Source organism: Saccostrea cucullata, unplaced genomic scaffold, assembly GCF_032062105.1.
Source record: "Saccostrea cucullata isolate Sc308-1 unplaced genomic scaffold, CSIRO_AGI_Scuc_v1 ctg5401, whole genome shotgun sequence".
NCBI lineage: Eukaryota > Metazoa > Mollusca > Bivalvia > Ostreida > Ostreidae > Saccostrea > Saccostrea cuccullata.
Genome location: NW_026930441.1, coordinates 27,869 through 41,632, shown reverse-complemented (window position 1 = coordinate 41,632; position 13,764 = coordinate 27,869). Strand labels below are relative to the sequence as shown.

Sequence of the window (13,764 nt, the reverse complement as noted above, 5' to 3'; positions counted from 1 at the left end):
GTTTCCTTTAATTATTTGTTTTCATTGAACATCGTTTAAGGTCTATTATGTTTTAATAAATTAGATAATTTTGTCGATTCTATAAGAAGCCGTAAATTCTCGAGGAAAGAGACTGCACGTCCGATTGTTGATATGGATGCGTTTGATTACTTGCCAATTAATGCAAATGGTTGAAGGCAAAGGCTTTAAAAAACTGATGTCCATCGTGCACCAAACTACAACATACCGTCTCGTAATTCTATGAAATCTAGGATCGAAAAGTGTACGAAGATCGTAAATCCCCTCTGTTATAGGGGAACTTAATCAAGTTGATACTGTACATGTAGTTCTGACGACTGATCACTTCGACGCCAGACGAGCAAAGAGCAGATTATTTTTTTTGAAACAAAAGCACTGTGAACCATTTAATTATGATTTTATTTCTCGTATTTATCTGATAAATAAATTGAATTTAAAAAAATAAGTTTCGTCGGGCACAAAATGGTCATAGTTGTTACAACAGAAACACTTTACGGGTAAACCATAGTTTGATTTCTACAAGAGTTTACAATGTTTTACAGTTATCAATTAACTTGTTCATATTTTTGTTTTACACTTTTACCGAGTACCCGGGTACTCGATTGGAAAAACGTCCGAGTAACCGAGTATTAAAAATTGATCGATTTGACATCCCTAATATATATATATATATATATATATATATATATATATATATATATATATATATATAACTATATATATATATATATAAGATAATTATGAAAGAAATAAGTAATTCTGATTTAAATTTTATTAAAAATAAAACTGCATTTCTTACAAATTCAAAACTATTTTATAACAACTGATTTTCGGTATACTAAAACGTTGATGAAAAGGTAAGTTCGTTTGCTCAAAAATCTTGTGCGCCTTGTAGAAACATTCTAGTTTAAGACGATTTGTCTATAATGAAGGATATGGATATAACAAACATTATTCAATAACAAAGTCCATAAAACAATACAATTTAGGAGCAAAGCAAACACGGATTTCTAAAACATCAGAGAGGGGTTCAGGTGCCATGGAGGAGTGAGCATCCCCTGCCGACCGGTCACACCCGCCTTGTGCTCCTTATCATGATCGGGAAATAACGGGAAAATCCGTCGTCAATTCAGTGTTAAAATAATGGACTAACAATTAGTATGGAAAACGTCAGTGAGCATTCTCAATGATAAATTGTATTTGCTGACAAGGTCATTGTATCGACCAAAGAACTTATGAAATGATGACTTTAAACGAGACTGCTGATATTCTTGTTTCATCAACTTCTTTGTCAGTAATTTACCTCGTCCTAGAAAATGTTCATACGTAGAGCATGCTCTTGCGTATTGAATAAACGGAGATGTATACACTCCGTATGCAGGTGATGAAGGTATATAGCTGCATAAGTAAGGGACGTTGACGATATAAAAGTTAAAGTCATCACGTTTCTCATAGAACTTGGTTGTTAGATTACATGTACCATTAACGTCTTTTGCAATATCCAAGTATGACACAGATGTGTCAGACTATGTGGAATCTTTTATTTCAAGCTCACCAGGAAATATCGTATCGACGTAGGAATGGAAATTATCATTGTTAATTGACAATACGTCGTTGATAAATCTAACTGTTGAGTTGAAGGCCACAGCAAGTGTTTTCTTCTTTTAACGTATAAGATTTTGCACAAATTCTGCTTCCTATGAATACAAAAAATAGGTCTGCTAATAACAGGGCGCAATTGGTACAAATGGGAATTCCGATAGATTGTTGGAAGACTTGTCTCCAAAAACCACACTACGTATTGTCAATTAGAACATTAAGCATCTTTTTGATGTCAACTTCAGAGTAATTTTGTGTGCAATCTGAATGTGTTTTAACAAAATAATTTTGCAAATGACCAGTGACAAGATAAGTTAATTAAGGTCTTCCGTTTCCAACGGAAGACCTTCTACTGATTCTGATGGTAAAGATTATTATTCTTTTTTTTTTTTCTACTTCCTAGACCGCAACTTTGAGGCTTCATATCTCACTCATTTCTCAACGGATTTCGCTCAAATTTTCAGAGGTTATAGACGTTTATAAATTCTACCAGAATGCTGACTAAAATTTCAAAAAGTCACTTCCGGTTTTGAGTTATTTCCCTTTAAACGAAAATTTATAGGCTTTCGTTTCCGGATAAAGGCTCAGAGACCACAAAAGCTGAAGCAGAATTTTTACTGATTTTAGGTAACAGAAGGATTGAAGTTGTGCACATCAGTTTTTGTTTGTCGATTTCTGTATTAACAATGGCGCTATATATGGGTCAAAAATTAGAACGCCTAAAAGAGCGAAAATTTACACATATTTTCCTTTTTATCTTGAAAACTAAAAATATTTTGTTAAGACATAATGAACAAAAGTTGTGCATAATTGCAAGGGCTTTCATATAATAATATTCGAAAGGGGCTGGCCCCTATAATTAGGGATCAAGGGACCTTGAAAGTTTTTGCCTTATAACTCAAAAACGGTAAATATTTTGAAATGACTATCGATTATAAAGTTGTGCTTTAACATCTTACTGATCTCATGAAATCGTTATTGTGTTCGAGTCTTGTTTTAAATGAGCTAGTGCATGATCTATATATGCACAGGTAATCCTTTTCACTCAGCACGTAAACGAGAGCTTCTCATGCTAGTAACCAAAGCAAGCTTACTATAAATAATAAACATGGCCACATTGGATGCTAATATTCTTCAGAATAAAGTTCTCGAAGTGTTTGTGCTTTTTTCCTTACAAATTATCATGTTTATTCACTGACAACTTTCCCTTTTATTTCATTTTTTTTTTAAAAAATCGTATAAACCAAGTCTACTAAAAAAGGGAAGAAAATATCATCTTTTCTTCTTATCACATAAAAGCAAACAATATAGTGAGAAAATAAAACATAACTAAAAAGCACATATATTATTCACAGCCATTAAGTGCACGGCTTTAACATTCACCTTGTTTGTTTACAATTATATAACGCGCCTCCCTCGATAGCGACGGGGCAAAGTCGGTCACCAGGAATCAATCGGCGTGTGATCCAGCGACCCACAGTCATACACAAAAAAAAAAACCCACCACAGAATGGTTAAATTAATTCTTGATAAAATTGTTCCTTCTTATACTATCTCTGTCCCATGAAAATATTATTTTGTTCGAGTCTTACGTATTGTAGGAAAGAAAGCTAGATCCGTATTCACCTTAAACGAGGCTCCGTTCTCATTTTGATATTGAAGAACTCTTTATGCGTATAATTGAAATAAACTTGCCGTAAGTAATAAATATTTTACCACGCTGTATCATATCTCTTTTTTTGAATTAGGTTTTAAACGTGTTCTTTGTTTCCCGTTCAGAGCATTCGATGGTATCTTTTTCCTTTTATTAATAAAGATCTTTCCAAGAGAAAGAGTTATAGAAAAAAAGTACTAGTATCTTTTATTCGTTTAAATATGAACATAAACAATAAAAACGGGTTTCATAAAAAAAAACTTTTAAGAGTCAAATAAAACACAATTATTTACTGCGCGATTCTCATATTCACCTGGAACCAAGATTCTTTTTTTAAAGTGTGTTTACCATTACGTAATCTATCTTTCGATTACACGCTGCCGATAAATTCTAAAGCGACACACCGCGGTGAACCATTGGCCACGCAGTCATAGGCAAATAATTGGTATATACAAACCATTCTACAACAGTAAGAAAATATTATTTTCTCTAAGTAAATTAAATCTTTCAAAAATATCTTAAAATGTTTTAGGTTTGACTTTAGTACAAAACGCTGGGGCATTTATTTTACATGTACATAAATCAGTCTTCAATTCTTAAATATTCGTTAGATCCATGTGTAATTTGACGATTCATAGCGCAATGACTGGCGATCTGCAGTTACTTTACTTCAACCAATATTTATTAAAATGCACAAGCTTTGCTCTTTTCACACACAAATAAATCCGTTTTCAACACAAGTTTTCCGAAACACATTTTTTATCACAGATATTAACCATGGCTATACCAATTTTAAACTTTGAAAGAGAATCTTCCGAATCGTAAGGATAGAATTATACTCAATGAAATGGACTAAACATCGATAAGTAACACCGGCACGTGTAAACTTCATAAGTGACTTCTGTGCTGCACACTGTCTATTAATTTATATTACAGGTTTTATAGTAAAGTTCAAGAAATAATGATTTTAAAGCAATGAACTTAATTTGTTTTATAATTTATTCAAAACCCGTATAAATGATAAGTATAGTGTGCTAACATTGTAATTTTGTTACGTGATTAAATATCATTAGCAGGTTATACAATGTACATTCAAGTAGTAATAAACCCGCATATGTCCAGAATCGAAAATTTAAGAACTTATATACCGGGGTAACAATGTTATCTGAATATTACAGACTTATCATGTAATTAAACGCTTTTACAACCTAAATTAAACTGTTAAAATCATAACCGGCACCAAAGTCAAACCATTTGTATCGTTTACCGTATATAACTCAGTATTTTCTTTAAAATGATGAGCTTATATCTAGCGCAAATTACTTTCCTTGGTTTAAAAAAATACGCGTACGATAGAAAACGAGTGGGAGGCATTTTATTCAAGTACATTCAGGTTTTTACCAGCGAGTCCCTGTATCAAGTATTGTCTAATTTTTATTCTATTAAACATAATCTCCCTTTCTTATTTAAATTTAATTTATTTGATGATTTTATTCAACTTTAAGCACAATATCATTATGTAGTACTAAAACGAAGTCCGTGCACGGATGCTATTGTACATCGGGAATTTTCTTTAATCCTTTATCCATGCATTCCTCCTTCAAGGAAAATAATTATGAATTAATTGATTGAATAACGTGTATAAAACCACGTGGTTTCGGTTTGTCAACGTGTTTTAGATCATGATCAGCAAATCAAAACTCCTCGGGTCTTCCTGTCTAATAGGGCCATTTCACCAAAAATTCTTCCCGGAAGACTGAGTTGCGATCTAAGAGCGTGGCTTGATCGCTGAAGATCGCACAAAGTCGAAGGTTGACCGCGAAGTGGTCACGCCTCGGTCTCCTGTGGTCGCTCTAAGTCGAAGAATGGTCTTCCTGAAAAATAGATCGCAGCTCAGTTTTTTGACATGTCAAAAAACTGAGCCTCGACTTAAAAGTCGCAAAGAGAGCGTCGAAACAGCGAATACAGTCGAGGAAAAGACGTATTGATTGAGGGGCAATTGAGGCTAGAGCGGGGATGAGCGAGGCTAAGTCTTCTTGAGCGAAAACTGATCGAGCACACGGTCGTGCTGCTCGATCAATTCTCAACACTCGCTCGATCCATGCGATGTAGCCTAGATCTGCTGCGATCAAGAATCGCTTCGTGCGACCCGCACCCGATTTTCCTTAGACCAGTGCGCTCACTGTTTGCGAAATGGACACGATTTGATTATGATCAGAGGATTGAGGTGCGATCTATGTGCGTTTAAGGTTCAACCACTAAAGATCATTTCTCGCTTAAGTTGCGAATTACCTTCGCCTAATCCGATTAAGCCACGCCTACTGAAAACTGTGCAGATAGGGCGCAAGCTCATGCGATGATCATTACACGATTAGCTTTTGAACACGTCTGAGTTAATCATGTCGAGGGCGGGAAAAACCAAGGCTGCAGCTGGCCCCAGGAAAAGAAAAGTTGCCCCACCAAGGGACCCATCCCCTCAGGATTCTCCCACCGCTATTGAGGCTGAAGTCGAGGAGATCCCAGGTGAAATGACGGAGGATAACCATGAGGAGACTACTAATGCAACGAAAAAACAGAGGCTACATGTTAGGCTTTCTGAAGACCAGGAAGATCAGCTAGTCGGCCTTATACAGGAGAACGTTCATCTGTATGATAAGTCCAACAGACAGTGGCTCAATAAAGATCTCAGGCGACAGACATGGCAGGAGATAGCTACGAAAATGGATCTGTCGGCTGATATTGTAAGCAACTGGTTCCACTCCATGAGAACCAGGTTTGGACGCCTCAAGAAGACCAAATCTGGGCAAGGAGCTCCAAAAGTCACGGATAGAGATAGGTGAATTTAAAAATATGTTGTTTTATATAAGATTTTTCTTATTAAAATTTCCGTAATACATCCGTGTACCATTGTGATATCATCTTACGCCATATTTTATGATTTGTGACACCGCTTATGTTTTGTTTAAAAAATAAATCTTTAGCTATGAAAATTAAATTTGGAAATTTGCTAAGGGTTTGTCTTAATTTGTAATTGTAATTCCAAATATTTATATACCATTATATCGACATGTGTACTCTTTTAAAGTATTTTACAGATAATGTGAAACGTTTGTCAGATTAAAATTTATCATCTTATGTCATGAAATAATTACCATGCACAGTTGCGGATGTAGAGGCCTCCTACCTTTTCGCCCAAAAAAATTACCAAATTATAATAGTAGTATTCCCGATTTGGCATCCAAAATTGTTGTGCCCCCCCCCCCCCCCCTAGAAATTTCTGGATCCGCTACTGATGCATAATAACAAATAAAACAATTCAAAACAACCCTCAAAAATGCATATAAAGGATATGATTATGATACTAAACTACATTTGTATTATTTATATATGTTTCCCTTTTTTGTTTCAGATGGATTCTCAGAGTTTTTGACTTTCTGTGCCCACATATAGTCGAGGTGTCCCGCCGCAATGCTGTTTCTATGAAGGAGAAGATTGCAGCCAGTAGACCTGTGGACACCGAGGCAACCAGTAGACCAGATGGTGAAACCGGCAGTCAGGCATCTGTCGAGGAACCTCTTGACCTTGATAATGAAGTTGATGAATTCCCTGGTCCCTTGCCTAACCTGAACGACCCAGTTCCTGGGACTTCGACCCAACCTACATGTACAGCCAGACCGCACAGGAAGAAGGTCACAGCTAACATGTCTCAAGATGATCTGCTCTCGAGGATCCACGACCAATCGATCAGGACCACTGACCTCCTCCAGCAATCCAACGAGATTATGAGGACCTTGCGGCCATCGGGTGTCAACGAGCGGATCTCTTTTGGGCAATGGTTTACTAATGTTCTAGTTCAGCTGCCCGAGGCGGTTTACGACAGTCTGGTCAGCGATGTCTTTGTCCGTTCTGCAAAGGTTGAATCTCGACGTCTTCAGCAACAACAACAGCCTCAAATCCAGCAGCAGCAACAGTCTCGGGTTCAGCAGCAACAACAACCTCAGGTCCGGCAGCAACAGTGTCAGCAATCAGATTGTGGTTGGCAGCCTCTCCCCAACCAATGGAACCCAAACCCAACTCCAGGAGTATCTGTATGGAATTCCATGAATGCAGAGTATATACAGCAGAACTACCCTGGTTACAGGTCCTCCAGCTGCCCACCAGAGTCATCATCGCCAGTATTTCACACTCTGCAGACTCCTTCTGCTAGCCGGGATCCTAGTTTATCAGACAGTTTTCTGAGTTCATTGGGAATAACTCGGCCAGGACCATCTGCAACAGGAACTGATGACAACCCTGAAAAAGACTCCTCAGCCTAATTTGCAATATTGTCAATATTGACATTTGCTATGAATTATTGATGTTTAGTTGGATGCAACAGTTCTAGTTTTCGTCGACTATGTGTCAGGGAGCATAGCAATTACATGTAGTACACGATGATAAAATGGCTGTTATCGTTTGTACCTTATAGTAATTGTAATTTGTTGAGTAACTAAGCAGCCTAATTTCGCTATATTATCAGTTGCCATGCATTATGAATATTTGCATCTTGATATTCTTTCCTGTTTTGTCTGTATCTGAGGACATTTTTAATGACTGCTGACGTTTGTAACACAGATATTGTATTGTTAAACGCCTCTTTAAAGTTTAATTTTACTATAAACCAATTTGCCATGGATAAGTACAATCACGCAATATTTTTTCGGAAGCTACGGTTGCGTTTTTTCTTTCTATATTTTTCTTTCTTTCCCCCCATTTTTTCGGATAGTTTTGGTGGGTTTTTGTTGTTGGTTTCAATGTTTTTTTTTCAATATTTTTTCTTTCTTTCCCCCCAGTTTTTTCTGTAAGTTTTGGTGAGTTTTTTGTTGTTGGCTACTGTGTTTGTTTGGGGGGAGGGGGGTGGTGCTGTATTTTGTTCTGTTTTTAGTTTGGTTTTATTGTTCTTTCATTTTTTTTTTTATTTCTGAATTTCATTTTATTCTATTTTATTTTATTGGTCGTTTCCTTTTGATTTGTTTGTATTTTAATCTCTAATCATACATTAAATATATGAAATCATTTACACATTGTTGTTTATTACACATAATTATGAAAAGTTTAAAAGTTAGAGATATATCATATTAGCAACGACACTCAGAAAACTCTGTGTTTTGCGGTCACCATTTTCTCTTGCCATGGAACAGAACCAACAGGACTGTTGAAGTAGTTCTTTATGTAGTCCCGTACTTTCTTCCCCTCGGCGTTGTCCCTATTACGGCCCAAGTGGTAGGCCAAGTCTTGCAGATCTCCCGAGTTTCTCCATTCTCCAGGAATAATATTGTGTTCTAAATCTTCCATGTCCATATCTGCATTCTGGAGTGCTGGGTACCTCATTCTCATTATGTTATGCAGGCAAACACAAGCTTCCACAATTAATCTGCAGTTGTCTGGATTCTGTTGTAGAGTTGTCAGCAAACACCTGAAACGTGAGGACAGGATTCCAAACGCATTCTCAACCACGCGCCTTCCTCTGGAAATTCTGTAGTTACAGATGGTTTCTTCCTTGGTTAAACCTCTCCTAGTGTATGGCTTCATAAGGTAGGGTTTTAAGGCAAAAGCATCATCACCCAGGATAAAGAATGGTACATCAACGTCATCATTGGTCATAGGTTCAGCTGCTGGCAGATGAACTGAACCATCAACAATGCATTCGTGCAGCTCACTGGCGTTGAATATCTGTGCATCAGATTGATGTCCCAAACCACCAACATCGATCCACAGGAATTTGGCATTCGCATCCACCAGAGCCAGAAGGACGATGGAGCAAAACTTCTTGTAATTATAGTACAGAGATCCAGAACTTGCTGGTTTTCTGATGGCCACGTGCTTACCATCTAGAGCCCCAATTGCATGTGGTACATTCCATCTTCTCTCGAATTCATCAGCAATGGCCTTCCATTCAGCAGCTGAGGTTGGACAGGGTATAACTTCATTCTTGTACTCATCCACAATAGCTTTACACACAAGTGGAATGAATGTAGCTATCGTATGGCGCGATACTCTGAAGTCATAAGAAAGGCTTGGGTAATCTATACCAGTTGCAAGGTGTCTTAAGGTGGCGGTCAACTTTACCCCTGTTTCTATGGCTCTTCTATAGTTAGTGTCCATCTTTTCAATCCTGGGGCCAACCCTGGTCAACAGTTCGTCGAACATCTCCGGTGGCATACGCAGATAGTTCCGATAGGAAGCTTCATCTCCAAGCCTCAGTTCTTTCATGAGGGAGGTATACTGGCCATAATGATCTCTTTGACGTTCTCGTAACCACGGAACAACCCAATATTTCTTTTTAGTATATTTTTTTCTTCTCATCTTCAACATCGTCAGCATGATCATAGAGTCTTGCTGTAGTTTCAGGGCATGATGTTGCAATAGCATTGCATGATGTAAAGCGATAGGATCCATGCTCCTTTCAGGTTGGTCAAAACTGATGATCGCCCACTGATCGCTGGGTCTTTTTATACGATAGCAGTAGGTCGCACGTAAATCTGAACGACCAGGGCAAATTTGGCGTAACTCGGACGAGAAGTAGTTGAGAAAAGAACTAGAATTGAGCGTATAGATCGAGGCTAGAACGTTTGTATCGTATCTAAATCGTATTGATCGAGTGTTTATTGCAACTCGTACGAGCCGAAATCGGCCAGAGTCGAGTACTGGTCGGCAGAGGTCGCACACTTTCGAAGATATGTCGTCGAGAGGTCGATGCTACATGGTAGACTGATCGAACACAACGATCCTTGATCGTGTTAAGATCGGATGGAAAGGCGCAGGTAGAGCGTGCAAAGAGCGTCAATAGAGCGTGTAGGACGCACCAAGAACGTTTACAACGAAAGTTATACGAGATAACATCGAACGTAGAGCGCAGAGAGAAAATAAATGTCTAGGTCGCACGGATTTTTCACGCGACTACGTAAAAACAGAGGTGCGACCATGGTCGCGCGTGGTTGCATGCGATTTTTCCAGATCGTACTTGGTGAAATGGCCCTATAACAGAATAATAACCTCGAATGTATTACGTATACATCATGACATCCCCATGCTCCTCACCCCCTTTACCCAAACTTTGAAATAAATGAGGAAAGATATTTTATTTGTGGACTTTTGAGTTTAATTTTATTGAAAGTAAAGCTATTGCCCTAAAATACGTATTATGGAAAGGACTTTCAATTCCGTCTATCTTTCATAAATAGAAACTCCATGTTGTTTGAATATTAATATCCGTTGATGTTTTAAAATACCTCAATGTTGTTTTTCTGACCTGTGACAAAATGGTGCGAGATAATGCAAATTTCAAACATCTTCATCGGCCAATGACAGAAAAGTTGTAAAATTCCTGTCAGGGTTATGAACTTCTAATCACTAAAAGGTGTTTGTCTTGACACAGAGCCAACGTTATTCTGTTAAGATCAAGGTCACTGACAGAAGAAATATTTTCTTTACTACGCTATGAATTAGTAAATGAAAATCATTGGAGGCTCTTACTTGGAACATACATTACTTATGATTGGAGGTTTTGCCATGACCCTGATCAAATGTCTTTCTGGCAAATCAAAGTCACTGACAAAGAAAAAATGTTTAAGCATAACTTTATAATTAAAATTTACTGGAGGCTCATGCTGGGAAGAAAGATTGTTGACATAAGAAAGTGCAGTGACCTTGACCCAAGGTCTGTACTTCCTGTCCACAGCTCCAACAGAAGACCTACTCGTTGCTTTGCAACGAGCTCGGCTCTAGTTATTTTCTAGTTTGGTATTTGCGACCGTTAATGCTGATTTAACTGTCGCAAAAAGAGTTTTTGTTGAAATTAGTTTCACAGTTAGGTATAACATAATTTTACAAGGTCACAAGTGATGTCAAATTCATTCATTATTAGCATGAATATGAAATTGAATTATGATAAGGAAAGGGTTAGAGGTTATTATTGTTTTGGATTAGGTTTAGAGTAAGATGTTGGGTGAGGGTGAAAGTTGTTAATATGTTTTAACAATTATGATTTGATATCGGTACGATATTGTCGATATCAATGATATATATTAACCAGAAAGTAAATATGCACAAGCGTTGCATGAAGAAACACAGAACTTATTGTCATGGGATAAATCATGTTAAAAATAAAGACTTTGTATTAGTGTGAAGGTTAGTAAAGTAATATATTTAAACAATCATGTTTTGATATTGATATGATATCGTCGATATCGATGGCAGGTACAATGTTCGTAAAAGTAAAGTAATTAAACATAAATACACATACAAAGTAACAGGGACGGTATTTACAAAGGACTTATTCGATATCGATTCGATATCAAACATGATTCGATATCGAAGCGACATAGTCGATATCAACGATATCGACACTACAGGGAAAGTTTAATAAAAGATAGTTTTCAATTACATGTAACACCTGTTAAAAAACAATACTAGTTTTATAGATGGAAACCTTAATTCTTTGAACAACCATAATTCGATATCGGCACGATAAAGTGAATATTGACGGTAAGGAAGACTTCTTAAAACAGAAAGTATTGTAATAAATACTCAAGGATAGAGAAATTTTATACATGTAGTTAACTATAAAAAAGTAATGTGTCGATATCCTAACTACATCGTGTCTTGGAGTTGAGCTAACAGACGCGAACGAACCTTATATCATATCTAAAGCTGGCCAATATAATGTTATTTGAAATGGGATTACGTGCCGATGGGTCGTAAGCTTTCATTTTCAACTGCACAAACCCATTATAGTCTCTCTCTCTCTCTCTCTCTCTGATTTTATTAGGCAAACGAATAATCTATGGCCAGAACTAACATAAAAAAATAGCTTATATACAATGGTTGAGAATTGTTAGTCAAAATCGGACCAAATTTAGGTTTCCCAAATATTTGCTGACTTGATTATAATGGACGTATAATTTATACGTTTGATTTTAAAAAGGTCTTTAGAAAGCATGTAAGTGTCATTTTATTTGATTATAGCCTAGAACTGGCGATTTTTTTTACGGTTACCAAATCGATAAGACATGTAGACACTGTTGTTTTCATTGTAAATACATGATATTAGCAGTATAAATTAGCAACACGTCATTGATAAACCGAAGAGAATTCTTTACAGCAATTAATCTATAAAAAGTCAATTAACTACATATAATTTGTCTCCTGTTAACTTGGACTCATCTATTACTAACGAAATTTACAACAGTAATTAAGACCTGCTGAAACATTATTTCAATGACTGCAAAAATCTTCAGTTCACAATTGAGAGACAGGGAAATGAACGGTCTTTTTGTCAATTGTCTTAACCATTAATGTGTGCATATCAATTGAATGCCCTTTTCTCTCTCTCCCTCCAAAAATACAAAATTACATATTTTTGATTTTTAGTTAGGATCCTCTTTGTAAGGTTTTTTTAAGTAACACAATGAGTCAAAATAATATGCTTCTTTTAAGATATCTGTAGCATACAGAGAACGATTTATAAAAATTATGAGTATATAGCGATGATATGACAATTAAACTGCGCATGCACTGTAAAGCAGGAAAAGACTGCACAATACATGTATAAGTTCTGGAAAAACAAAGGTTATATTTCGTGTATGCTAAGGTCACGCCGCTTTTTTTTCACTTTAGCTCAAACAGATAAACAGGAGCATGCAAAGGTGAGAAATATGTTCTAACAACTTTTTAAAAAGATTGCATCAAAATTTTGGGTTTCCTTGCATAATTCCAGGATACTTGAGACCATGGTAACTCAAAATCTGCATTATCAAACATGCTGATTCGTGATATACGCTAGAATAACGACTAATGGATTTAAATGATATGTAATTATATGACACTACTGCATGAAATCTAAATGATTTGATATTGAATTGCTGTATGGCATGTCAAACGTTGCAATATTCGATAATCTTGTGATGTATATTCAAAATCTTGTGATGTATGTTCGAAATCTTGTGATGTATATTCAAAATCTTGTGATGTATATTCAAAATCTTGTGATGTATGTTCGAAATCTTGTGATGTATATTCAAAATCTTGTGATGTATATTCAAAATCTTGTGATGTATGTTCGAAATCTTGTGATGTATATTCAAAATCTTGTGATGTATGTTCAAAATCTTGTGATGTATATTCAATATCTTGTGATGTATATTCTTAAACTTGTGATGTATATTCTATAATCTTGTGATGTATGTTCGAAATCTTGTGATGTATATTCGAAATCTTGTGATGTATGTTTGATAATCTTGTGATGTATATTCGAAATCTTGTGATGTATGTTCGATATCTTGTGATGTATATTCGAAATCTTGTGATATATATTCTATAATCTTGTGATGTATGTTCGAAATCTTGTGATGTATATTCGAAATCTTGTGATGTATATTCTATAATCTTGTGATGTATATTCAATATCTTGTGATGTATGTTCAAAATCTTGTGATGTATATTCAATATCTTGT

General features: G+C 36.2%; 1 protein-coding gene across 1 annotated transcript; it reads right to left on the bottom strand.

The window, feature by feature from the left end:
- Positions 1-8,401: 8,401 nt before the first annotated feature.
- LOC134228593 (putative nuclease HARBI1) lies at positions 8,402-9,709 on the bottom strand. The gene has a single exon (XM_062710261.1). It carries the CDS (start codon positions 9,707-9,709, stop codon positions 8,402-8,404), a length of 1,308 nt encoding a protein of 435 aa, XP_062566245.1.
- Between the last annotated feature and the right edge of the window lie 4,055 nt (positions 9,710-13,764).

Coding starts and splice junctions, on each gene's coding strand:
- LOC134228593 (XM_062710261.1), bottom strand. CDS start 9,709: ATGGATCCTATCGCTTTACATCATGCAATGCTATTGCAACATCATGCC.